The following is a 27870-nucleotide window of genomic DNA, read 5'->3' as shown; positions in this document are numbered from 1 at the left end:
CACTCATCCACCCTCACCAACCGTGGATATGCATGCTGAAGAAGAACAAGTATGCTAACAAAAACGACACACACACACACACACACACACACTGTATGTATCACCAGCAGAAATTTAAAACCCGACTTTTTTCTTTTTTATTTCCTGTTTGTCTCCTGCAGGTTTTTCCTAAAAAAAGAAGCTCCTCGCTCTGCAAATGACCATTTCAATTATTTTCTGTTTTCCTCATGAGCATGCCTATCATTTCCATTGCCCCTTCATCCATCCATCCATCCATCCATCCATTAATTGACTCGTCCTTCCCTCTCTCCCTCACTACCCAATCATTGTTTTATCATTGGTGTGAGAGAGAGAAGAGGACAGGCGAGAGGAGGAGGAGGAGGAGGAGGAGGAGGAGAGGAAGAGAGGAAGATGGCCAGCTTTCTACTTGTCTGTCTTTATGTTTGTCTGTCTCATTTTTGTCCAGGTGTGGCCTTGTACAAATTGGCCACTCTGGGTCTTTTCATAAAAATATGTAACTAACCTCTAACTATTTGAAAGTATTCTACAAGAAAAAAAAAAAATTAAGCCGCAAAGAAAATCCAATGAAAAGATTGAATGAGCAGCACATTATCAAGGCCATGAGGTAGTTCTTTCAACTGACAACTGGCATGATTAATGTCATGACAGTAACTTTGACAGAAGGTACAATTCTTAAATGGATGACATTCCCACTACAGCCTCACTTTGTCGTTAGTCTACAGTCTAGACTCAAACTTGGCAGTGGGAGGCGGACATGGCATCCTTTGGTGCATCACCAAGTATACACTGACAGCTCATAGGTTGCTGTTGGTTTCAGTTTGCCTAAGGTAACGTGTGAACACAAACAGAAACTCAACTTGCGATGGATCGTAATTATTCACTGTCCATGAGTCTAGACAAAAGGAGTTCCCCACAGTTCCACAGCATGCCAGCTTTCACGCACTGATGTTTCCTCACTCAGTCATCTGGAACCTGAACAGGACATTGATCATTCAGTAAATTGACTTGTATGTACTTGTTTTCTTTTCCGGTCTACTAACTACTCAAAGACACTTGTCACATTAACCCATTCACACATTTATACACTGATGACAGCAGCTGCCACGCAATGTACCAACTAAACACTGACACACCAACGTCACAGCCATCAGGAGCAATTTGTCATAGACACATGGTGAGCCGGGAATTAAACCAGCAACCCTCAGACTCTACCATCAAAGCCAAAACTGACAAAATGTTTCAAAGACAGAACCTTTACTATTTGAGTTCTATTTATTTCCAGCATTATTTTTAATTCATTGTGAACAGCGAATTAACATTTTTCTGAATTGGCCTCAATAAATACAAAACTACAGTTTTTACATGCAACTACAGAGCTCTTTGTTTAGCAGATCTCAATATCCTTTAAGGATTATACATTTAACTGACCCAGACAATATTTAGTGAGGTGGAATTAATTATTAGGCTTACAGAATTGACCATATTTTTATTTTTGCAGAATGATTAGACCTGAAACAAGGTCCATAGATTAATACAAATAAAATCTGCTCATTTTTTGACTCACCGTTATCTTCAACTTTACAAATAGTAGTACACATCCTGGGTTTTTTCTAAGATTCTGGAACCAGTACCTCTGGCAACAACCACTAAACCACATGCAAAGTCATTTCAGACATCTTGCCCATTCAGATTTTTAGTCAAACAATAACTGAACCTGTTGACCTGGTCTGTATATTCTGAGTTGCAGCCAAGTAATTCACTGTTGGAAGAAGCTTTCTGTTGGCATTAACAAGCAGGTTAACCTGTGTGTGGGGCGGTGGCCACTGAGTCTGTGTAAGTCCTGAGGAAGGTGATTGATAAGTCATTCAAAGTGCCATGGTAAGAAAAATATGATGTGGCCTTAGTGTGTGAGCTAGCAGTTACACAGCCCTCCTGGCCTTCAGCTGACAACAGAGACTGGGGTAAAGTACACTGGGCTCAGCTGTCTCTTGTATCACGGTACAGTTTTTCTATGGAGCAACTCACACATACACATACTCAGCAGCGTTTGCCCTTCAGGCAGAGAATAAAGCACGTATTATAGAGAACATCCAGCTCAGGATGAGATGGAAAGAGGGGTCGCATTAAGAGGGAGGATGTACACATGGTGGTGTCATTATGGGCCTTCTGCAGTGTTTCCTTATTGTTCTCTTCAAACTGCCCATTTTAATATGCATACAGTACCACTTTCCTGTTCAGTGATAAGACTGGAAATTTCCCAGCAGATTGTCTGCTCATGCTGACGTCACACATATACTTTACAGCATGTTGAGTGATAGAAGTTCCCACATGCTAGTGTGCTACCATGAAGTTATAACACGCTAGCAGGAAATACTCAGTACTAAGTAGCTGGCAATTACATGGATGACCGCACAGCTATAGCCTCAGATTTCATATTCAGATGTAGTAAACCATCACACCGTTGACAGAAGTATCAGTGATGGTTTATACGTCAACCAATAAGAAACAAGAACTATTTTTTGTTGTGCCTTTTTTCCATGGCGAAGATGAAATTACGAAGGATAAAAATGACTCTGCTTAATACATTTGATTCTACCTGTGTGATTATATATGAAAATTAAAATGGACTTGAACTTGGAAGTATTTTCATCAAAATCTAAACTAGCTGACACCGACTTCATCGTGTCATGTTTTTTATCATTCAGTATTATTATGGGTTGCAATATGATGAATGATGAAAAATGTATTTGAGTCTCATTTGTCTTATCGCAACTTTAAACCTGCACTAATATTTTGATATTATCAATGCATTAAATAACTGGACTCTATTCGACTTGACTGAACATTTAAGTGTCTTTCAGCTCATTGTTTTGGTTCACGTATGTGTGAAACGTGTCCAGCCTTAGCCAACTGCTGTTTTCTGCCAAAAATATCTGACTGACCAACTTTGAAAAAGTGCAAGATTAATGTATTGAACATGAGGTGTATCATTCTTCAAGTTTTACATCGATTTAGATATAGATGAACATTCACACCAGATGACTGTCCTTGTAGTTTACAAACCTAACATTTTAAACCTCAGCATTTTTGCTGTGTTAGTAATATATGTTCTGATGAAGGTCAAAAGGTTTGAGATGTTATTTTTTAAACAGAAATTTTAAAAGAAATTGTTCATTTGACTTTTTGAGGCGCTGCATGCTCCCAGCTCTCATGTAAATGTTAGCATGGAGCCTTCTCTCACTTTTTTTTTATTTTATTTTTTTTTATTACAGACTATGGTTTTTATCACAAAGTGGAAGAGCTAACCAACTTGACAATTTTTAGTAACTATCAATAACCTCAATTTGTTATTGTGCATACGTGTCAAATAAAATTATCCTCAGTACAGTGCTTTGAGGTCTAGTTTGATGGATTACAATAACCAATAACTGTATCATGTCTGTAATAACCAGTTAAAACCCTTAAAGTTATATTTCTGTGTATATGTATAAAACCTGCTGTCACATGTAAATACGCTGTATGCTATTTGTATTGTGCTCAGTGAAAGTTCCTGTCTCCATTCTGCATTAAACCGTGTATGTTTTACCTTAAGCTGGGAGTTTTTTAAATGTGTGCCTGGGCTCACATGCATACAGCCACCCACACTACACCATCTTTTCTCAATTCCAGCTCATTTGAGCATTACGCCGAACTTGTGTGTTGTGTGTGTGAGGACAAAGGACAACCTCACATCATGTTGGCCCCTGGCGCAGTGTGTTTGTGTGACAGCGTCCACACGATCAGAGCCAAGAATGGTGTTTGTGTGCATGTGTGTTTTGTATTATTTATACATATGGATGAAGGAGTGTTTGAAAGAGGGGGGTCTTTGGGGTCTTTGTTTAGACTAAATAAATAACTGGTTGTGGGATGTACACACACACGCTCGTTTTTAAATTTCCATTTATTTCATATGGTATGTTTTGAATTTTTTATCATATATTTACATAATACAAATTTTGACTTTATTTTCATTGCTTCAAGTATTCCTCAGCTGCTGGCCTTCACATGCTCTGCTAGCATTATATTATGTCTGCTGTAGTTTTCATTCTTACCTCTCCGTACTCAACAGAATTTTTTATAATCCTACCCTTTGATAGTTTAAAGCTTCACTGAGCAAAATCCCAAACATTTTCCAAAAAAGTAAATGAATGCTCCATGTCTGCATCCAAGTTAGAGGCTAAGACAAAGACAGTTTATCTCCTCACATCTCTTAAAGATCCAGTGTGTAAGAATTGTTGGACTCTATTCAACTATGTTTTTATTAGTGAGTTATCACCTGAAAATAAGAACTGCTATGTCTTGGCTACTTTAGATTAAATCTGAATCTAATCTATTTCAGTACATACAGTATACTGCAATTTTGCAATGCTGGGGTTGCAAAGTTCTGGGAATTTTCAAAGTTGGAAACTTTCCATGGGAATTAACAGGAATTTATGGGAATAAACCAGGAATATACACATTTTAAATTGGCCCTTAACAGGGAACTTGTAAGGAAATATAGTTGTTGAAAATATATTTTAGCATAATCTTGACTAAAACAACCAGACACAGGTACAGTACACTTGAATATCTGCTATTCCTCAATCACATGCACATTGCACTGCTTACTGCAGGGCTGTTGAGGCCACGCCCCCTACCTGCACAGGTGATTTCTGTACCTGGACCACACTTTAGAGCCCAGAGCACACAGAGACTATAGAAGACACACATTTGCGCTCATGGACTACATAATATTGTTAAATAAAATTAAAACTTGATAAAGATCTACTTTCAAATAAATTTTTAAATTTCATTGTTTTATTTTGCATGTCTGTTTCTGACAAAACAAAATGTTTAGATTTATGTTTGGATATGATACAGTTTGTTTAAATTACCCCCAATTTACAGTTAATTCCTATAAATTTCAATAATTCCCAAGGTTTCCAATTTGGAATATTTCCAAAATTCCCTAGCTTAACTTTCCATGGAAAGTTTCCAGACAATTCCTGTAAATTTACCAGAAAATGTCCACCCCTTTTACAACCTAAACACTGAGTCTAGATGGAGCCTTTTGTGTTTTCTGCATGTTTTGTGGCTGCTGTAGTTTCTTTGTACTCGGAAAGAAAGTGTCAGATGCGGCAGTCAGCAATGATGCCACTATATCCCTTAAAGAAGACCATCCAACTTTACCTCTGACAGTAGGAGCCACTAAGTATGATGTTTAATAATGCAGATTTAGTCTAGATATTAAGATACTGATTTAATTTTGGCATTAATGAGCATCATTCATATCTTGGAGGCCTCATACCCTGATCCCTGCAGACACCCTGTGTCCCCGACTTCACATTTCATTGTGTACAAGTTGGCATTGCACTCCTCTCCCAGTTTGAGCCATTACTCTCCACTTTGTAATCAGCTCCAACAATTATAACCTCACAGCGCGCCTCTGATTACTGTCCTAGTGTATTTTGGACTGTTCTGGGAATTCAGAAAAAAAAAAACTGATACTGGTCCCAGCAGAACTGTAGGTTACACACATTTACAATAACCCTGTCTGTGTGTGTTTGTGTGTGGGTTGCTGTTCGTTTGAAGTGCTCATTCCCCCCAAATTACAGTGCTGCCAAAATGAAGTATTACCATGCGATTCCAAAGCAGACCAGTACAAAGAGTGAGCAGTTCTGTGCGTGTATGTGTGTGTTTGGTGTGGAGGTGTGTGCTGGACACTTGAGGTGAAAGTTCAAATGGTATGCCCAAGCTAAAAGCATCTGCCCAGCCAAAGTGTGTGTGCGTGTGTGTGTATTCTTGTGTGTGTTTGCATGTGTCATATTTAGAAAACAGCTTTTGTGTGTGATGCAGCCCCCCTGTGCCGAGGCCAGTGTTAGTGTGTGTAACAATGCGTATGACTTAAAGAAAGGCAGTAGCGTGAGTGGCCTCCCAGTTGTGTTTCTAAATGTGTGGTTCCGTCAACCAGCTGCAAGAAAGCTCAGTTTGAGCTCACACACACACACATACATAATACACTCTCAGAGGTGCGGGCGTCTTTGGCTGCAGGCTGTGCTGGCCTCACCTACGGCCTCCCTGGCCTGCTGAATGTTGCATGAGTCCTGGCCGCCTCATACATAGTACATTAGCACAAACATGCCATCCGATGATATACATACTGCATTGGCACCTGTACACGCCTTCACTAACAAGCATCCAATCCATTTTTCATCAACACATACAGTGGGACGTCTGTTTGAGGACAGAAAAGTAGGAGGCGGTGCGTGGTGGTGGGAGAAGGTGTGCGTTTTTGCTTTTGTTTGTGTGTTGGTTGGAGATGGCGGATCCTGTCTTTTGTTATCTCCCTTTCAGCACTCCGCACTTCAGGTTTGCAGTTGTTGCTCGGAAGAAACTCTTTAAGGATTTCTTTAAAGCTGCACTAACCAGTGTTTTGTTTTTTAATGTGTTTACAGCGGATGAAATGAGTAATGGGAAAAGTGTTGCTCATAGTGACTAAACCAAGAGATAGTTATCACCTAATTCTGCAACTACACAGAGCTTTTTACATTTCCATTTCCATTTAGTCATTTAGCAGACACTTTTATCCAAAGCAACTTACAGAGAAGGGAACAATCAAGGTATAGTGCGATAAAAAAGCGTTAGTGCAGCAGTAAGTGCTGTGACAATTCTTAAAGGGGTAGATTTAACATGTCCAGTTGTTGGTAGTGTAGGAGAGGAGGTCCTCTCTGAAGAGCTGGAGGTCTACAGGAGGTTTTTAAAGGCAGAGAGGGCCACCCCTGATCTGGTAGGAACTGGTAGTGCATTCCACCAACAGGGAACAACAGAACGAACAGGTTGTAAGGTAACATATGCCTGTATAAGCGTGCTCAAGTAGGTAGGCACAGTACCGGAGACCACTTTGTAGTCAGCATTAGACCTTTTGGGTTGGTTGTAGACCAGGCACACCGCTGCGTTCTGGATCATCTGAAAGGGTTTCACTGTGAAGGCTGGGAGACTTGTCAGGAGGGCATTACAGTAATCTAGTCTTGAGATGACTACAGCTTGTGTCAGCTGAGTTGAGTAGCATGTTAAGTGAAGGCCTGATTTTTCTGATGTTGTAAAGTGCAAAGTGGCACGACCGGACAACTGAGGCGACGTGTTTGAAGAAGGTTAGTTGGTCATCAATCATAGTTTCTCACCACCCTGGTGGGGGCAAGACATAGGGAGCCAATTTTGGCTTTTTAGCCTCTTTTTGCTAATTGTTTTGGTTTTCCCAGCCCACAAAATCAATTCTCATGAGCATTGTTTCAAACAGTAAGATGTAGCTGTTTTCAGAGAAGCATCTGCCATCAGACTGTGATATCAGCTTTGTAAGTTTAAACATAGCTTCTGTGCTAAACAGGGCTGGAGCCTGCTCCATCCATCAGCCCATCAGTTGGTCGATGCACTCCTGTCTGATCAAATTCTCAGCATATGTGTTTCTGTGTTAATAACTGTACGGTTTAATTACCTGTAAGACTTATACGACAGTGAGTCAATACAGACTGGTTTTCACAACTTTATAATTGCCCAACCTGATAGAGTCCTAAACTGAACATTTATGTGCGTTTCACTCCACACTGCTTTTTTTAACGTTAGCAGCGTAAGCCTCACAGTTCAAGCTCAATGATAGATCGATGTTTAACTAACATTAGCATTAGCATGTTGCACAGGTACAGCCCTACTGCCAGGGTTTCCTTCTTCTCTAACACACTTCCTGTCAGGCACTTCAGCTTGTTGAACGAGTGACCAAACAAGCATCGTCTCTCATTCCCAACAAGTGTAACAATGGCACGATCAATCAAACACTGACACCAACATGCCCCTCAAGACACACACGTTTTCGACTTCTTTCTTATTAAATAATGAGCTGATTGTACCATATATTAGTTAGTTCTCACATGATAGCATTACTTTCCCCTATTTAATAAAACAGCGTGTCTCTTAATCTTGACTTTTCTCTCTTTGTAAAAATGGTGTCAGTAATGTAAGGGGATTTTGCAGCTGACCAAAGTAGTGCTTAGTGATAACTTTACACTTATTGTACTAACGGATGTTCAGCTGGTGCTTCAGGGTGTACTTGAGATCTGAGGGGGAAGTGAGTTGTGTGTTTTCAACTTTTTCTGTTGCCCCCAAGTGGTCAAAAAGTCAATAAATTCTACAGTAAAGTAGTTTTTATTTTGAATTCAACAGCAGCCTTAGCAACCTCAAGCTTCTGTCAGATACTTATTGAAGATACTTCAGCCTGTGTGCCTCCAGCTCCATCCCATAGTGCACAAGGTGCTGATAGCAACCATGCTGTCACTGTGGCTGCTATCAGCTAACATCTCTAGCTTCTGCATTATAGCTAGCGTGCTAACATCAGTGGGGCCAAGCACCCTTTAGCATGTCTCCCCTGCAAAGCAGAGTCTCCTAAATGAAAACCATTCCCCTCCGCCTGCTTCCCGAGCTCTGCTCAGGGACAGGAGCCGTGGGGTCAGCAGCTGGTGGAGGATATGGCAATTGTTTATGAAAAAAAAAAAAAAAATACTTTCTCAAGCCCACCAAAAACACACACTTAGGCAGAGGGGGGGGACTCTCTGTCCCTGAACAGCCAACAGCTGGGAAGGGTTGGGAGTAGCCTGGAGGCTGGCAAGTCGCCCCCTCCCCTCCCCAGTCCAGATGGGGGAGGTTAGGCTGAGGCTAGCTGCAGCCCCTCCCCACCCCCACCTCCGCCCCTCCCCTCCACTTCCCAAACTTCCCATTCCCATTAAGGGCAGGCTGAAGATTGCGGAGGAAGGGAAAGGAGGAAGAAAAGCAAAAGAGCATGACTGCTCTGTTTTTTACCCCCAACCCTCCCTCCGTCTTCAGCCTAATCAAATAAAGCAGGAAGCTTCCGAGACGGAAGAGGAGTGTTTATTGATATTTGCGTGAGCTCCTTCACCCCCTGTCCCGTCCCTGCTGTTTATTTTCTATCCACCACTTTTGAAAATTCTGATATCGTCAATGCCTTTTGGCTCATATGTCATTCCTAACTGAATGTTTGAAAACTACTGAGGCAAAAAGGTTATGTTTTTTTTTTCAGTATACCATTATCTTAAATTGAGCCGCTGGGAAATGGCACACCAACTCGACATCCGTTGCAAAATGGCTATGACCAGTCAATTTATTGTAATAAGAGGGTGTCATATGAAATAGAATGGTCTTAAATAAGAATTGATGACCCTCTCCATCTATACCATTGGTCGGACGTAAAGGCGCACACGCTGCTCTTACTGGAGCCAAGAAAAGCCTGTTGAGAGTATTGGTTTACAGCTGCTTACCTTTTAGTGCTTAAAAAGTTGAAATTGCATCTTTAAGTAGCTCACAGACTCAGCTCAAAAAGAGGCCTTTAAGTGGAAAACTATGTTGGGAACTTGATGGATAGCTTAATGCAGATCTTATGGGGAGTGGTGCCACGGGAGAAGCTCCATCATCCAACATAAAGGAGGACTGACTCAGGAGTTTAAAATCTGGTACCCCTCTTCTTAAAAAGATTTTTACATCATCCTAAGATGGTATTCTGCATTCGATGGCAGTCCTCAGTTGGACTTGAAAATTTGCCACACGCCTGTCTCAAGGATGAGACTGCACTGTTTAGGAAAAGTTTCAAACTTTTATAAAGCCATATAAAATCCAAGAATAACCACTTAATGGTTCTGCTGATGTAAAAATCATCTGCGCAGCCATTCGAAAGGAAACCGTATTCATTTTAAAGCATCATATCCTCTTGCACTCTTTGTTGTTGTGATATGCAGTGTCGAAACAGATTGTAGGTTAGGGTGCCAAAGTCGGATGTCAGTTTTCCGATACCAGTATCCAGTAGTCGTGTCTTCAAAGTGCAGTGAACCCATTTAAAACCAGCTTGGCACCGCTGACAGGATCTGGTGTTTGAATGGCGCGGTGCTGAGAAGTTGCCTGGAGTAACAAAGGGAAACTTTTTTCTTGAACTGCCACTGTGAGAGCCTGTCTTGTTATTTTCAATGGTCCTTTTGTTAGAGGTCATTGAGAGGCGACAGCTTGATTTCCCCTCAAGCCATCCATGTCTGTGCGAGTGTGTGCGCACATGCTGCCGCTTTCTGACATATCACTCGTCATACCATTGTGCTGTGTGTGTGTGTGTGTGTGTGTGTGTGTGTGTGTGTGTGTGTGTGTGTGTGTGTGTGCGTGTGTGTGTGTTTGTGTGTGTGTGTGTTTGTAGACGGGGTTCAGTAATCCTACCTGCAACCCTGTGGGCTCGCTGCTCGCTGCGCCCTATAGGACCCTCGTGACCTCTGGGGTCCGGGGCAGATCAGTGTCCCGGGGTGCTGTTGTCTCTTTCGTAAGCATCCCAGCATACACACCCTGGACGACTTCCCATCCACGCACGAGAGGAAATGCATACACACATCCTAAATGTAGCTACACACAGTTTTATCCATATGTGTGAATTAACACATATTTTGACTTCTTTAAATGATTTAACTCTTTAATATGTCTGAGATGACTTCATTTAAAATGATATCTCGTAAAATGATAAATCCTATACATATGATCTAATGGAAGCATCTAAGCGCAATTCTTATGACAATTAATGAAATTCTGAAAGTGTAGAGTAATGCAGGAAGGAATGAGCAATAAAGGAAAGATTTAAAGGAAAGGAGGATGGAAGAAAGAAGGGAAGGAGTGAAGGGAAGAAACAAGGGAACGGTGAGGGAAAGGAGAAGTGAAAAGGGAGCCAAAGTGAACGGCAAAAGGTATGGAAGCTTGATTGTCATTATAAATAAATATGATTATGACTTTTGGCCTGCAACACCATAAGCCAACAGACACACACAAACACACACAGACACACACACACACACATGCAGGCATGCTTGCATGCACACGTCGTACAGAAAACCATTTGTAGGATGTAATTGTGAGGTAATGGAGTTTGGACTTAGAGGGGTGAGAGGTCAAAGGTCAGCAGTGTGTTGTTGGAGAGGCCTCAGCTAGCAGCCATCAAGCAGGGTCATGTCACGTGTGTGTGTGTGTGTGTACCGAAAATGTGTCCAAAATGAAGCCGTTTAGCCCCTTTTGTTAAAAACAGAATGTTTAGTTTCAGAAATATGTTGAGGCACTACAGCACACACACACACAGACACACAAACACGTGTGTGTGTTTGTGTGTCTGTGTGTGGGGAAACACCCCTCCCCTTTCTTACGAAAACCATAATAGAAAAAAAATCAGTTTTGCAATTTGGACATCGCTTCACATTACCTCGAAGCAGACTCCACCTCAGCCTCAGCTGTGTGACACTTTACAGCACACACACACACACATACAGGTGTAACTCTAGCCCTCCAGGTCTGCCTCTAAGCCTGCCTGCACTGTTACAATCCCTTCACCTATTAACATATGTAAGAGCGACAAGGTCTCACCTTTAATGAGAAAAGCCAGGCCTCCCTGCGAGTTCATTAGCCATCAGCCGTGTTGAATTAGACGCAGCGAGGCCTCTGTGCTTTCTCACACTGCCACCCAACACTCATTACGCTGCTCACTTACACTCAGAAAGATGGCTGCTGCTGCCGTCTGGACAGATAGCAGTCCTCTTTGCAGCACATTAACTCTAACACGCATAGTCTGGTTTGACGAAGTTACCAAAACCGAAACACTATGTCTTGTCAGATTGTTGTGCACATTCCTGTTTCTCTGAGAAATTATGTAAGATATTTCTTTATTTGTCTTTTCTTGAAGAATTCTTGAATCAGTCAAATTCACGTGATAAGAATATTTTACACATCTTTACATATCTATATCCAGCAGTGATGTTTTTAATGGCATAAGGAGTTTAAACTGTTCAAAAGCTCCATTCTAAAGAAGAAAATAAAAACAGCACCGCAAAGCAGTAATGAATATAATACTGACTATAATGTAATGCATGTGTTGAGTCTCCAATGTGACTCTATAACATTATGCAGTTATTGAGCCATCATTTTTCGTTTTATTAAAGCAATACATTTTAATGACATTAAACTTATAGATGTCACAAGTATCATGAAGCAATTCCATGGCATTGCAAAATTGAATTGTGCTAATAGAAGAAGTCTGTGTGGGAGACCAGCCTGTCTGTATTGCTGACATACTGTAGTTGATCATCTTTCAGTCTGAGGCTGGTTCAAATGTAGGCTACTGTTTTACGCCACACAAATCGTCATGCAGACCCAAATGTCTAATTGAATATCCAGACAGGAATCATGAGGTCCGGTGTTGGCAAGAAGAGCCCGGTAAACAAGACAAAATTCTAATTAATGCTCATTATCACTTGGAATCACATCCACGGAGCTCCGGAAATTCTACTAAATCGAAACACACACACAAAAAAAAAAAGAACAATAATTCTTATTGTATCTTTGATATGAAAAGCGAGTATCTCACGTATAGCTGATTATCTGTCTTAACTCTGTTAGAGTAGTTTCATGATCATTAGTTTGAACGTTGTGTCATATCTTACCTGTATTTAAAGAGAAAATCAAGACATGCAGCTTGTTTTATGTTGTTTCATTTCATTAGCCGTACAACTAATGAAAAAAAGACATAATATGACTGATCATAGTCAGACTGTCCCTCAGTACTTCTGTTGTTGTTTGCTCTTTTACACTTCTCATATCATCACTGCGGTAATCAGCTCACAGCTGGCTGATAATAAAGATGTTCCATTCAGACATGTTTTGTAAGAGCGCTTTGATGAAAATATAGTCCATATTGTCCATAACATTCTGCATTTCAAATGCCACTTGTACTTTTCTTTTTTAGAAGAAAGCAAATGTACCTGAAGCACAAAACATGGAAGTACTCATAATGCACAAAGACCCCTTACAAATATTTCATATTATTCTATAAACCTTATTATTGACATAAAAGCATAAACAGCCCTTCAAGTTTCCCTCTAAACTTGGTCAAATTGGCAGACATGATTTGATCCAATTTTTCACAGAAGACCATTAAAAAAAGATTAAAGACAGAACTTGTGTAACAGAACTTTTTTTTTCTTCTTTCCTCTCTCATTAATCATCTCAATCCTTTCAAAATTATCTTGTGACCCTTTTAAAGGGCCTGACCCGGACAATAGAAACTACTGGATTTAACCATCTAACTAAATCAGTATTATTATCTAATAATGTCATACAGAAAATAAATCACAGGAGACATTTTACTGCACAACACAACATCACATTTAGCTGACCATGTTTCTGTTCTTTTACCTGAGCAGGATCTGCTGTTACTTGTCATAGTTCATAGTGCTGTGATGTGTAAATAATGCTTGTGTGGAGCTGACGGTGTTTCTTCAAATGTGCCGGCCAGTCGTTCAACAATGACACATTATTCTGAGTAATTGAACAAACTGTGTAACTACCAAACATTTCCTTGGTGGTGAAGCAGGTAAATCCTGAAATCACTATGATTAAGTCAGTCCATGTGGGTAATTGTTTCAGGTGATATAATTATGCAGTAATGTGGTTAAACAGCTAATGTTCCGACGAGTGTGGATGCTAACAAACGAAGCAAATGACATTACTGAGGCAAACCTTATATGTTGTATGTTTTGTGAGAATTGTTGTAGAGTGATTCAAGGCATGCGTGTGTGTGTCTGTGTGTGTGTGTGTGTGTGTGTGTGTGTGTGTGTGTGTGTGTGTGTGTGTGTGTGTGTGTGTGTTTGTGTTTGTGTGTGCCTTCCCTGTTAGCTCTGTGAATCCGCCTGTAAACAGACACCTATGAGCAGCTGGGCACTTGGCTCCAGCACAACTCCCTCACAGAGAGGAGAGGAACTGTTGACCTCACACACACACACACACACACACACACACACACACACACACAGGCATACTCAGACGGTGTTTGCATGCACCAACAAGCGGTACATCACCCCACACAGACACACAAACATCCATAAACACACTGATCCACTCGACAACACACTCTCACACAAACACATTTCCGTCAGCTCCCACAGGAGACAGACGCTGCCATGTTTACTGCCTCGCCGGAAACTTTCACAGGAAGGAGAGACCAGCGCCTATCGTTCCCTCTCTCTCTCTCTCTCTCTCTCTCTCTCTCTCTCTTCCAAAGTTTTTTTTTTCGTTTCTTTCGGACATCTCTACATCAACACTTTGATCAGTTTATTTGTCCAAGGCAACAACTCAGCAAGCTTTATTGCTCTCCAAATCTAAATCAGGAGGGGGCGTAGGGGACAAATTTCCGGATGAACACGCCAGTGGACACACTCAGGAGAATGTAAACCGGGCCTGGAGCACAAGTGATAACAAATAAGAGATGTGCTCTAGCTGTGAGCCGTACACTCCAAATGTTTTTGTTTTTACTCTGAAGGACACCGAGGAGTCTGGCTGAAGCTCCAGCCAGAAAAACACTCCAGAAGCTTCCAAACACCGTCGTCCACTCTGTCTCTCCCTCAAGAGCCGGCTTGTCCTGGCCTTCACACACTCAGAGGAGGGTTTTTTTGGGGGGGGGGTTTTCCCTGCATGCTGGGTGATTCAGTGGATCTGATGATTCACTGCAAACAGGGCAGGAAGGATAGGATGGTATCCTGGAGCCAGAGGAAATAATACATTTATTTACAAATAATAACAAATGTACTTTTATAAATGGACTCAATGGCTCATAAAAACATCTGTAGTCTCTGCTGAAACTAGATAATTACAAGAAAAAAAGTTGTCAAAATGGAACAGAGCCCCAATGAATATAAAAAAAATCCAGAATAATAATCTAATCTTAGTTCTGTTTTGTGCTTAACGACTAATATTAGGCCATTGTTCAACCATGCTAATTTGTTTATCTTTGGCGATATTTTTCTGATAAATTGTTTTAGTCTGCAAGATGTCAAAATAATAACAAATGCCAAAAAAAAGTGATTTATTGGAGGTGCTTACTCATCTTGACATAGACAAGTATTAAAATGGAGAGAAGCGGTGACTCCACTTACTGCATGTGTGAGGCTGAAAGCAGCTGTTATATAAAAAAAAAAACACTACTTTAAATAATAAATGTTTTTTGTTTGATTGTTTTTTACTCAAAAAAGTGAATTTATATTGGATTATATTGAACGTTTCTCCCTCATTAAGTAATCTAATAAATAAATAGAATTTCTGAACATACACATTCTGTTCATTTCAAATTCGATCTACCAGACTACTGAAAATCTTTTAATGAGTTTCATGCTGGACTATGATCACCTTCCAGACCAGCCGTGATGTCACAAATCCCGCTGGTACATTAAATGTATGATACATTGAGATGAAGGTGAGCTCAGAGAAACTTTGATGAATATAAAAACATAAAGATTCTGCAGAGAGAACGTCAAACATGCAAACAAGAAGCAGAACACATTTTAATGGAGGATGTGTTGATTGTTATTGTCACAAAATATCAATTAATGATTTTTTTAATGTGAGTGACTTTATTTATATGCAGTATTTTATGAATGTAGATGTTAAGTTACAATTACTCTACCATGTATTACTTTTTACACTGGATGGGAGGATGAAAACTAGACAATGACAATGCACTTTATATGCAAGTAATAACTGAAAGTTACATAGAAAAATGTTATTTTGAAAATATTTTGTTTGTAATTTTGTTGTTTGTAATTGAGTTTGCAAGATGTCAAAATGATGAAAACTAACAGTTTTGAGGGCTCAGGGAGTTTTGAAATAACTTGCACTTCTGAAACTGTGAGGTTTATAATGTTTTTATAGTTTATAGATATAAATTGGTGACTTTTTGATTATTCTGTTCATCAACAAGTAAAGAAGGCCTGCTTGACCACATGAATAATTGTGATAATAATTTTAAATAATGGGGCCGTGGGCTCTAATGTTCAGGTGGAGAAATGTCCTGAACTGTGTTGAAATTAAATTCTTCATGTAAATCTTTACACACTGACACCCATTAACGGTCTCTTCGGGCTCTTCATACACACACACACACACACACACACACACACACACACAGTCCACACTGTCCTGCTGGTATTGATAACTGCTAATTCCCTGCATGTGGTTCTTACTCCTCTCTCAGTCTCTTCCCTCTCACTCCGCCTCTCACCCTCTCTTTTTTCACTCGCCCTCTTTCTCAGTCCCACAATCCCTCTTTTTTTTGTTTTTTCATCACTCTTGAACAAAGTCTTTCTTCATCACCACTGCCGACAGAAAAACAGTTCACTTTTCCCATCAGCTCCCAACAGCAGTTCTCTCCATAGTAACGCTCCCAGTTAGCTGCTGGTCGGAAATTTTGATCACAGCATATCAGAGAGAGAGAGTATGTGTGTATGTGTGTGTGTGTGTGTGCACTACTTAGTATAATCAGTCTGTTATTTCTCACATACAAGAATTACTTTTTTTCGTTGCCCCTCGTGACATAAACTCTGACGAAATGATTAAATTCATTTTAAAAGTCATGAAAATTCTCGATCGGTTTGGCCTCGTACAGATCCTGCTGTCTATGGCAGAGTGGTGGAGCCATCCTTGGCTTGGAGGAAGATCGCCTGACTTTTAGTTACTGGTATGAGCCAAGTTCCAAAAACTCTGTCTCTTGCAGTCCCCATGATGCAACTAGATAGATTTTCTAACCTCGATGTTGTTTTTTCAAACCTCCTGCCCACTGTTTCCAGACATTAAAGGAACAATGTTTGAAGCTGTTATTTTTTACGGTAAAAAAAAAAATTGAAAAGCTTTCAAACCATAACAGTAAGATCAGACCGTAAAATATGCCATTAAATATTTCAGTGTTTTACTGTACAATTAACAGTCCCTGATATAAAGTACTGCTTTATTTTGTAGAAATTCCCTGAAAAGGGTGTATAAATAAAGGTTTCAAAACCTCTGTCAGATATAAAGATTATTTTAGAGTAACAAGAACATAGCAATTATTATTATGATTATACATTACTGAAAACATCATTGTGAATATTATACTGCATGAATTTTTTTTTGCCATATTCTCTAAATATAGCCCCCTAAATCTGACACACTGGACCTTTAAGAAGTATACCTTGTGATCAGTTAACTGAATTGTGTGTATTCAATTGGTGGAGTGCTCCTTTAAAAGACTTAACTGCATCTCTTTGTATTGTGATGGTTGAAAATAAATCCATTCTCACACTAGACCCAAAGCTCTTGTCTACAATAAATTCAGGCTTGTATTGCGTAACAGTTGTATCATGCCGTATTTGCAATTTTCATTAATTCTAAATATTTTCATAATGAATTTTTCATGCTTCATAATGCTATCAATTCATCACGTTGCACAATGCGAATCATCTTAGCCAAGTGTTAATGGATAGACAACAGCTTTTCTCAGTACTCTCCAGCCTGGACTTGCTGGACAGTAAATATTTAGACACTGAGGGTGATCCAGGCTCATTGCACAGTGAGGAGGACCTTGAACTTTTCCTTCTCCCACACTGGGGACCAGCCACCACCACACATGGCTGAACACACCCATGTAAACACTGACTGTCCCACGCGTCCTCACACTCTCCTGGTGCAAATATATATCCTCTGCACATGAACGTTTATTCATAGCATCTTTTCAACAATGAATGAATCAGCAGTCAGATGGAGTTCAGATTATGGGTCGAGCAGTAAAGTAAGCACAAGTTACTTCCCATGTAAGCTCCTGTCTCGTTGTTGTTCTTCTGTAACTCAGTGCAAGTTCCTGTTAAACTGTTTCTTTGAAACCTTCTGAAATTTGAACCCTTCATGATTTAACACAACTCATTTGTGATCATCATTCACTACATTACTTAATACTTAGTATATTTTTCATAATACACAATATATTTTAATGTTATTGTTATTTATATGAATTTCCATATTATATATATATATATATATATATATATATATATATATATATATTCCTTTATTCATCATGTCCACAAACACTCGCCCTTTTTTATCTGACCAACTTTGTAGTTGTGATTTGTGTTTTCTGCATCGTCCACTGTGCAGCTATGGTGGCTACAGTCCACTTTGTAAAAGTTAGTGTGATTTTGATTGGTTCTTACTTACTTACTTACTTATAGTTTTGGACTGAATTGAACCATAATTTGTGAATATTGTAATGTTGGCTTTGAATACCCGGTTTACACTTCAGTATAAACAAACACTTTTCAATCATATCAGCATGTGATTAACGGTATGTCTCTATTTTTCTTGGTTCAACATTAAGTGATAAAGTGAGATTTAAAACAGGTTAAAACAAGAAAAACTGTTGAGTGTGTTGTGAGACAGTACAAGCCTTATAGGCTCATTGACATCTCTGTGACCCCTAATGCATAACACACTCACAGCCTTTCCTTTTGTGTGAACCAGTGCTCTGGTAGTGTTGGGGGGGCGGGGTCTTGCTCCAGGGCTAGTCTGAACTTCCTGTGAAGGTGTAAGGGATAAACGAAGAGAGGGATGCTGGGAAAGGGCGAGGCAGTGTGAGGAGATGAGAGTCTGAGCCCGGCTTAGACATCCTCCTTTCAGAGGCTCCTGACATCCCTACCGGCTATCATATTCTCCATGGCCTTAACGCACGTCTCACACGCACACACACACTGTTCCTCTTTTGCTCTTTTCTTCTCCGTGTCCCCTGTTCTGACCCTGAGCACTGCCTTCAACAGAGAGCAGAGACACTTAGTGCTGTCGGACGGATGGCCTGTAAAAGCTTCTGTTCCTTTTATTCTCTCTGGCTTCAGCGTGCATCTAAAGCAGAGGCTGTTTAACACCGCCGCTGGCCGCTGAGTGTTGTGGAAGACAAAAAAAGATAGACTGGCTAAGTGTGGAAGTTCATACCGCCCTGTATTTAAGCATACTGCTCTTCACATAGGAAGAGTGATATTATGAAGTTTCCACTGAGACTCTCAACATTGGTCATTCAAACACTTAAAACAATTATTGTTATCCTGACAAGAGCAATAACTGTTACAGGATAACTTCAGTATTTTTCAACCTGGGCCTTATTTTCCAATGTTTTTGGGTCAAGGTGACTAATGGGGACAGCACTTGGTCCAGTATGGCGCTAGAGCACTGAAGCCTTCAGAACATTCAGAGCCTGAATATAATCCATGCGGTTTGCGATTGTGTTACTTTAAAGTCATTATATCTCATGGTGTGAGTCTTTTCTGAGACTTCTCTGATAATATTGTGGAAATTGTTTACTACATGTCAAATATTGTAAGTTAAAATGAATCTGTAAAGTCCTCTTGTAGATCAGAACTGAATCAGAACCGTGTCAAAACTTTATTTCTGTGAGAGAATGATAAAATATGCATGTTATATAAAACTTACTTACTGCTCTACAACCTATTGTTGTTTTTCTTCTTGTATAGCTGACTGCAGACTCATCTAATAACTGATCTGTCTTTCTCTCTTCCATGTGGTGGTGTCCTTATGCCCTGGTCTCATGTTGTGATACAGGTGAGTGGCACACATTCAGCTTCATGACAATGAGCCACACAGTGTTCTTTCTTCTTCTGTTGCTCTGTCTCTCTCTCTCTCTGTCACACTCGTTCTCTGCCCCTCCTCAGTTTCGGTGTCAGGCCCTCAACACTCCCACCAAGGGACCCTTCATTCTGACCCGACACCCTGTCATTATTTTAATCAAATGCAATTACCAGCACTCTGAGGACAATTGAGTTTTGTTGACTGCCCTTTTTCTGTTACCCCCTTGTCCCCCTCCCCAGCCTGCCCGCCTCTTGGCCCACCACAACACACACATAGACAACAAATGTCCTGGACAAGAGTTAAAAGTCTAAAAGTCAGGCAGGCGTGTGGGCAGTAGAGAGAGGGGAGGGTCTGGGTTTGAAAACACAGATTGTACTGTTCACGATTCACCAACTTCATTTCAATCTTAAAAGGGGTGGTGTATCGCTGCAGGGGTGGAGAATTTGATTGAAGTGTTAAGGGAGACTTGTGTTTGGCTGGCCTGTCAGGGCCCGGCGCAAAGTATGTTTTAGAGTGTGTCTCTATGTGGTTTCAGCGTATCATCCTGGTGTTCTTTTGGCCTGAATGTGGGCGAGGCTTTGGGAGGAGGAGGGGGGCGGGGATTAAAAGACCGTGTGACGCTGTTGTTGTGGGACAAGGCGTCGAACTGACCGCTTTTGTGCCGAGCGACAAAAAAAGATGCTCGCACCCGAAAGCGGGCCTGCCTTTGTTCTCACCCCTCACATTATGTTTGCGCCACTGCAAAATATGATTTCAGATCATCCCAGAAGAAAAGGGGAGATCAGTTCAGGGTGGGGGGCCGTGGTGTCTGTGTGTGTGCGTGTGAACAGAGGGAGTCGAGGAGGAGGGGCAGCTGCTGAATAGCCTCCTGTGTAGTAATCAGTAGGCTGAGCCCCCCAGGATGGGGGAAGAAGAGCAGGATAAAGACTGTAAGTGTTCTGAAGATGTGACCGCCACACCACCGCTTCTTTTGCCTTGTGGGCACTAGGAAAGAATTCACAGATCTGTCATCTGCCAGACATTACCCCCCCACCCCCCTTTTTCTTTCACACACATATATAAATACATACACATCCCTGTTCTTCCCCCAGCCATCCTCAGGATTCCTTCCTGTAACTTTGGGTGACCTCCAGCCCAGACCAGACACACAATAACCTAGCGAATCCCTCAGCAGCTCCCCCCTGGTTGTGAGTGGACTTAGCCAGTGTCTCACAAACTTATGACTCGCCTTCAGGTAGACTGCAAGTGTGTGTGTAAAAGAGAAAGAGGTCAGGTTAGAAGCCGAGGAAGATTACTGAGGATGCTTTTTCTGCACAATGCACTCCAGCAAAAAGAAGGCAATATAAACATGACACACAAGCAGAGTGGGGGAATTCCTCATGCATGGTTACTAACCAAACATGAAATGTTTATGTTGTCTGTGTATGGGAGGGTGTGTGGATATGAGCGCCTGAGAAAAACAAGGGACAAGGTTGACTCCGATCCACATGTGGTGCCTCCCACCGCTTCATGTATTCTTGCATCACAGTGTGGCAGGGAGGGCGGCTGCCATCCCCCTGACCAAAGATATAGATATTGAACAGGACAAGACATTAACATTTTACCAGCACCTTTCCTCCCCTCTTCTTTTTTTCACCCTCTCTCTCCTTTTCTTCTGACATGGTGCTGGCATCCCCCAGAGCTGTAGCACATTCACTGTGTGTGCTGGCGGAAGTGCCACAAGCTGGAGGCAAAGTCACATAGCGATGGGAGATAGAGCAAAGTGAGCTGAGGAAAGGTATCTCAACAGTGGAAAAATGTGCAGCCTTTATGTGGTGGAAGAGCCTCGGGCAGCCTGCTTTAACCCCGGGCACTTGCCTCTCAGACAGCATTTGAATGCACTCTTTCTCCACCCTCATACACCCCCCTTCACACGTTGCTTTTAATGATCTGTAGTCTATGTGCAAAGCGCATGAGTCAGCAATTGAAATAACAAAACACTCATGAGCTGAGATACAGAAAGATTGTCCTGGAATGACTTTTTAGTCCTTATGTTTTCATGGTGTACTTTTGTCAGTATTTTTACTTCTACTACTTTGTAACCTACATTGTTATATGTTCACTGCATTATACATCTATTACAGTGCCCATGTATATTTTCCTCCTCACTCTTTTAAGGTTACAGTCATAATTATTGCTAGGTTTAGTTTACATGTGATAATGGGGGGGAAACAGAGTTTGAATGAATGTCATTAGATCTAAATTGTCTCCTTTTGGGAGATTTTTACTCCTTTAACGGCTTAAACTGCAAAGTGTTGAGAATGTACAAGAAAGAACATTCAGAGACTGAGCTGGAGAAATGTTACAGTGGCCCAGAAATGACAGGGTACAGGCAGCCTTTGTTGCTCTTGCTTCATTTCATTCCATTTCTTAATAAAAGACTAGAGGTAGTTTCGAGCCAAAAATAGGATGTGCTCTACCCAGCCCTGATCATCGGACCTGTTTTCTTTGAGCATGACATTAACACCCAGCATACATATGTTAAGAGCACTCTCAGAAAGTACAGTGTGCGGTCGAAGCAAGGGATTTGTTCAAATTAGGCTCTTAAAGATCATGTAACATAAGTGGAAACAAATGTGAATGCCTCTGCCATGTTATTCTTCCGATGCTCCACCAAAGCCCTGGGTTTCAAGACAGTTCATGTCTCAACCACCAAGTAAAACTGAGACAGAAAAAAACAGAACTAATTTTTTTTTTTTTTTTTTTTTTTCTCCTTGTCCTTAGCTCTGTGTTACACTCCAAGTTCGTTTTATGAGACACCTAGGAGTGTTTAGAGACGCTGGCTCTCAGGCCTCCATAATACAGCCTCTGAGAGTGTGTAGGAGGGCCAAGTTATGCCTAATGCGCAATGTCCATTGAGTCGTCTGTTATACATGGTAATGAATGGTGGTCAGAGAAACAGTGTCCTGTATCAAAGAGCTGAACTAACATGCCTTTCTCACGGAGCTGGAGAAGTGGCCCTTTGTCACGGCGGACGCCTGCTATCGACTCCCAGCATCTCGCAAAATATGCCCCATTGTTGGAGAAGGCCAACTCCGTTTACAACTCTGAACCGACAGCATTCCTGAAGTCAGCAACACCAACCCCTTCTCTTATAACTTCCAAGAGTGACGGCAATGGATTACATTACTTTTACCCCTTGTCATTGTATAACTGTAGGCTTAAGTATTTGAGTATTGATTTTAGTTACTTTACTTTAATTTACTCTACATCAGGGGTCTTCAGCCTCTTTCAGCCTGAGGACCCCTTGGACAAGAGACAAACAGATCCCCACATCTAATTTATTTTTTAAAATGTGTCACATTTTAACCATGGCCTTTGGTTATTAGCCTATGTGTGTTTATGGTTGATAAAAAGTTATTGGTTATTAACTATTACACTGATTCATCCAAGTAGAGTGCAAATGCCTCCGCTGTTTGTGGTTTCTCAATTATCTGCACCCTCACATTCACCATTATTTTGGTGAAAATTGTTAATTATTATGACAAAAACTGGTGTACCCCCTGCAGTACCTCTGCACATCCATTGTATTGTTTGATTCCAGGATTACATATTTTATCGGCAGCACACCAAAGCATTACCAAGGAAAGCAGATATTAATTTATGTTAACATGGACTTAGGTGAACAAACAAATTTGACTTTGCTTCACTCATTAGCTGTAGTTGTTGCTCCGTAGTTACTGAAATGCCTACAACTTGTGTTGGACAGGTTTATACTTTGGTGAGGTTCCATCTAGTTGTCATGTCCTGAACTCTAACAGAAACATTTCTCTTTGAGGAAGACCTCTCTTTGGCAGTACGATCCGGCACAAAAAACAAGGGGTGGGAGGGGGTTAAATTCAATCCCTCCTCCCAGTCTGGAACACGCAGTGCTCAAGAAGAGACTTAGCTCATCTCTGTCTGCAACTAAGCACAGGAAACCCTTAGAGAGAGCTGAGGGCTTCTTTCTCTGTGAAAATGGTGGCAGTGAAAATAGTGCTTGGGGAAAACAGGCGGCTGAATCCATTTTAAAAGGCCCACCACCGCCACCCCATCCACCATCCACTCCCCTTTCACGGTGTTGGTAGTGTTGGAATGTTTTTCATCAGAAGGAGGCTATTTACTCGGCCCCAGCTCCTGCATAAGTGTGTGTCTGTGAGTGAAAGAAAGAAGTAAAGCTCAGGAAAGCATTTATTTATAGGTATCTGAAAGCTGCAGGGCCCTGAAACTCTGGCCTTTGGAAAAGCAAAAACAAAACCCCTTACAGCCAAATCCAGCTATTTTTATCACTTAGGTTAGCTCCCAATTGTAGTCTATAAAAGCTGCCCCACCCCCTTCACCCATATTACCTTGTTAGTCCAAACACTTTGTTTTTAGTGTGCTCGAAACCAGTGCAGGTGTCCAGTGAAGGCACATATTCCAAGAATCACTGCCTTGCATAAAAACTATTAAAACAATACAACTCCTGCTTTTAGTGCTGCTTGCTGTCTTGTCATCAGAGTTGTACAGTACATGTTTAGTGACCATGCAGAAGTTCCTAGGTCAATGTCTGTCGTAGAATATTGTCTGAATTGGATCACTACCCCTGGCGCTAACAAGTCCAATGATGAAGTCAGCACCTCTCAACATCTCGCCCCTTAATGGAGTCTTCACTGCCTTTGTCCTTAACCATCCATTTCCATTAATTATTCAGTAAGAGAAAGGAAAACCGTTTGAGTGGGTAACACTGATCCAGTGTACTCAACCAATCTATGCAGTGTAAGTAATAAAATACCACGCACTCAGACGACACAATAAAAGAGATGGAGACAGAGGAGACGCTTGTTAAAAATGTAAGTAGACGGAAGCTACCCGAAGACAACAAAGGGAGGAGGCGGCGGCGGCTCGGGAGTCAAAAGACACAGCAACGACATCTTAGTGTCTGGGTTAATCAGCAAAACAGGCCGATAGCAGCTGGTGTTTCACTGTATCTGCCCGGTCCATGGAGGGTGCCTGTCTAAGCAGAGGCTGAGTTGATGTGATGCGCCCTCAGTGCAGCTGAGTGATGCTAATTGGAATTAGCGCCCATTGCGCTAAACTGACACAAGACATTCGGGGCCAGCCATTCCAGACTGCACTCGCTGCACTGTCAAACTCTGCCGTATGTTTTGCTCTTGCCCCCCTGGGCTCTGGAAAGATGCAGATGCAGGGCACAGAGAATAGAAGCCAAAGAAAAGTGTAACCAAAAAAAGAGTGAGAGTATTTTTTCAAAAAAAAAAAGTGGAGGACCAGAAGACCTAGACTGGAAAAGGCCATGATGTACTTTTGAACTTTCACTCTGAACAGCGCCGGTCCTGGCCACAGTTGCGCCCTGGGCGAATCCCCCCCCCCGAGGCGAACATTTTCTCGTGCGCCCCTGGATGCGCCGTGCGCCCCGGGATGCGTGCGTCCCTATCGGTCTGTCCGACGCCTCCGTCTGCCTTGTCAACACCCCGCTCCCGGGGCGCCCGCTCCCCTAACTTAATTAACTGTGGATGGCACCTTCTCAGCAAGCAAGGCAGGGCGCCTGCAGTTAGGGGGCGCCAATGTGCCGATTGCAGCGATATGATACAAAAGTTTGTTTTTTTTTGTTTTTTTTCCCAAGCGCTCGTGGCGCCCCCAACGAAATGGCGCCCCGGGCGGCTGCCCTGTCCGCCCGTACCTAAAACCGCTACTGACTCTGAATGAGATTAGCCTCCCTAGCCTGAAATGAGTGAAGGGAAGGTTGTAAATCTATATGTCCTCTTGCAAAGATGAATCCACTCCAGCTTTGCCACCAGACTTGGTTTGATCTTCACTGACAAGAGTCTTTTGCACCCTGAGTTTGATAAACCCATCCAGCCGGCTGCTGTGAAGAGAAGATGTTGGAGAGATGATTATTTTTTTCCTTTGGATTTTGGAGGTGGGGGTGTGGGCTTAGGTATTAGATCCATGAACTGGGAGTGCTGTATTGAATATTTTATCGACTGTCTGCTTGCCCCGTGCTGACCTGCCTGACATGCTAAGTTCCCGGCTCGCTGGAGACGCCACGTCGCTTCGCATCAGCTCAGCCACCCGTAAGGCTCCCCTGCATTTCCTGTGAATAAACTTGCACACAGTGGGGGAGGAAGAGAGGCCAGGGCACAGGGGCACTAGGGCTGAGATGAGGAAAAAACACACACACATTCTTTCTCTGAAGAACAACACACACAACCTTGGCTACAGTTTGAACTCCCTTGGCCAGAGCCTGATGAATCCTCTGAAAACACCCAGTGAATTGAAACGACCTGAAACCTCTATTTTAATTACAGCTCCACTGTCCATAACGTTTGCTGCACCAGTGCTGGTCATAACTGGCCATGGCTGTCTGGAATTAGATATGACCATGATGAATAATCCAACAAGTCCTCATACCTCAACCACTAAATATTTTGTCATTGGCCTCCAATTGTTATTTCTGATCTGTGACAGAAATAAGGTTGTCAATGCCTTTTAAAAGCAATTCATACCATTTGGGTTAAGGATGAGTTATATTTATGGAACTAAAAGTACGTCATTAAGGTTATGTAAAAATTCAAAAAATAAATATCTCACTGATGACCTTCTCCGTCAAGCTTTTGTAGCAGTATTATGTCGTTATGCAACTTCTACGTACACCGTTGCTAATGAGAAAAGACTGTAATTATATGCATGCCCACACGAGGTCGCTGATCAAGAAAATTCCAGTTGAACAACAATGTTTTTTCAACAAGTTTGACCATATGACGTGATGTCAGTTCCTCGCTGCATATTCAAAGCACTATAACTATAAGGTAGCTATTGTTCCAAAATACTTTGGATGGAAATGACACATTAGTAACAGATGCAAAGAAACAGTATCTGACCATGCCAGCCTTGTATGACAAATCAAATCAAGTTTGTTATATCCACATTTGAGGGCATAACAACTATATCATTACAAAATTATATAGTAATATGCATAATATGTGGGGAATTTGTTGTGCTGTAGTGTTTATGTAGTAATCAAGGTTTGTCTGTTTCTGTGGTGTTACGCTGTAGTTATAAAACATACCAGTGTATGTGATGTAAAAAGTTACCAACATGAGATGTAAGTAACATTTGCACAACAATAACAGGTAGAGAGTGACACAGTCTAGGGTGCTTAGGGAGTTAAGCTTTGAGGATGTGAGCACACTCTCTCACCCCTCGACCCATCCCAGCCCCCCACCCCTCCATTCCCATTCCTCTGTCTCTGGCTCATTACTGGCAGTGGGGCTTCCTAATGTGTTAAAATTCAGTGGGGTGGAAACGTCAGCCAACGGACTTTAGTCCCCCAACGGTCTTTACTTATTCATGCAAGCGCTGGCCTCTCCCCAGGACAGTGTAGTTGACCCAGGAGGACAGCAGGGCCTAGAAAAAAACTGACCCTGCATTAGGGTCACTCAGCATGTTAGGCCAATGAGTTGACAAATGGCGTCAGTGGAACACTGTGCTCACTTCTGTTAATGATGAAAATGGGCTACTCTCCAGTTCCATGTTACATTTTCCTCCTTCGCCAACCTGCTTTTAGCATATACTGATGTCCAAATTACCACAGCACTTGATAGGGAGACAGGTTTGAGGAATAGAAATAAGAAAATGCTCGTGGTATCCACTTGTGATATGATTGATGTAATGCTTGAGGGCAGCAGAGCTGAGAAGAGGAAGTTGCTGATTTCTTATCCTAGAGCGTATTCATTTGTTTTCACATGAAGACTATAGTTAAGCGTCCAGTGTGTAGGATTTATTGGCCTCAGTGGAAAAGTACTTGCGGTATCTGTAGATATAAAAGGCTCATTTTAAGGTAAGAAAAACATCATAATTCTTATTTTCAGGTCATTTTACACTAATGAAAACACATAGTTATATTGTATTCTATTTCTGCCATATTATTTGAACAAAGCCCCTGAACCTGACATCCTTCTGGATCTGAATCCTTTAATGCTTTCAAATGATCGTGTCTCATATGACAGGAAATAAGCTATTGAATAAGATGTTCTTGCATTTGCATTTGAGATAGCTGTGAGTTTGTGGGTGTGATAATCATTTGTTAATTAGTTGTGTAGTTGTTCTAGACCACCATCGAGCAGGGGTAAAAAGCCTGTTGTCATAGAGAGTGTCTCACTTTTGGATAGTCTCTCCTTAAAGGCATTCTTGGTGTTGGTTTTGCTCTGTGTACTGAACGTGCTTGTCAGATTTTTGATTTTGGGGGCTGTCTAATAGTGGTAATAGTTCCTCAAGCAATTTGCTTGAAGCATTACAAGGCTG

General features: G+C 41.5%; 1 protein-coding gene across 6 annotated transcripts in view; it reads left to right on the top strand.

The window, feature by feature from the left end:
- bcas3 (BCAS3 microtubule associated cell migration factor) overlaps positions 1-27870 on the top strand; it is a 327897-nt gene that overhangs the window by 188830 nt on the left and 111197 nt on the right. Inside the window, exon 24 of one of the 6 annotated variants that reach the window (XM_027280628.1) lies at positions 162-3601. The exons of the other annotated variants lie outside the window; for them this stretch is intronic. Coding sequence (XP_027136429.1) covers positions 162-172 — 11 coding nt within the window. The 3' untranslated portion in view covers positions 173-3601. Of the gene's footprint in view, positions 1-161; positions 3602-27870 lie in introns of those variants that run through there. 6 annotated transcript variants of the gene reach the window in all.

Source organism: Larimichthys crocea, chromosome VII, assembly GCF_000972845.2.
Source record: "Larimichthys crocea isolate SSNF chromosome VII, L_crocea_2.0, whole genome shotgun sequence".
In the NCBI taxonomy this organism is placed as follows: Eukaryota; Metazoa; Chordata; class Actinopteri; family Sciaenidae; genus Larimichthys; species Larimichthys crocea.
Note: the sequence above shows the minus strand (reverse complement) of the source record. Positions and strands in the feature narration are given on the sequence as shown.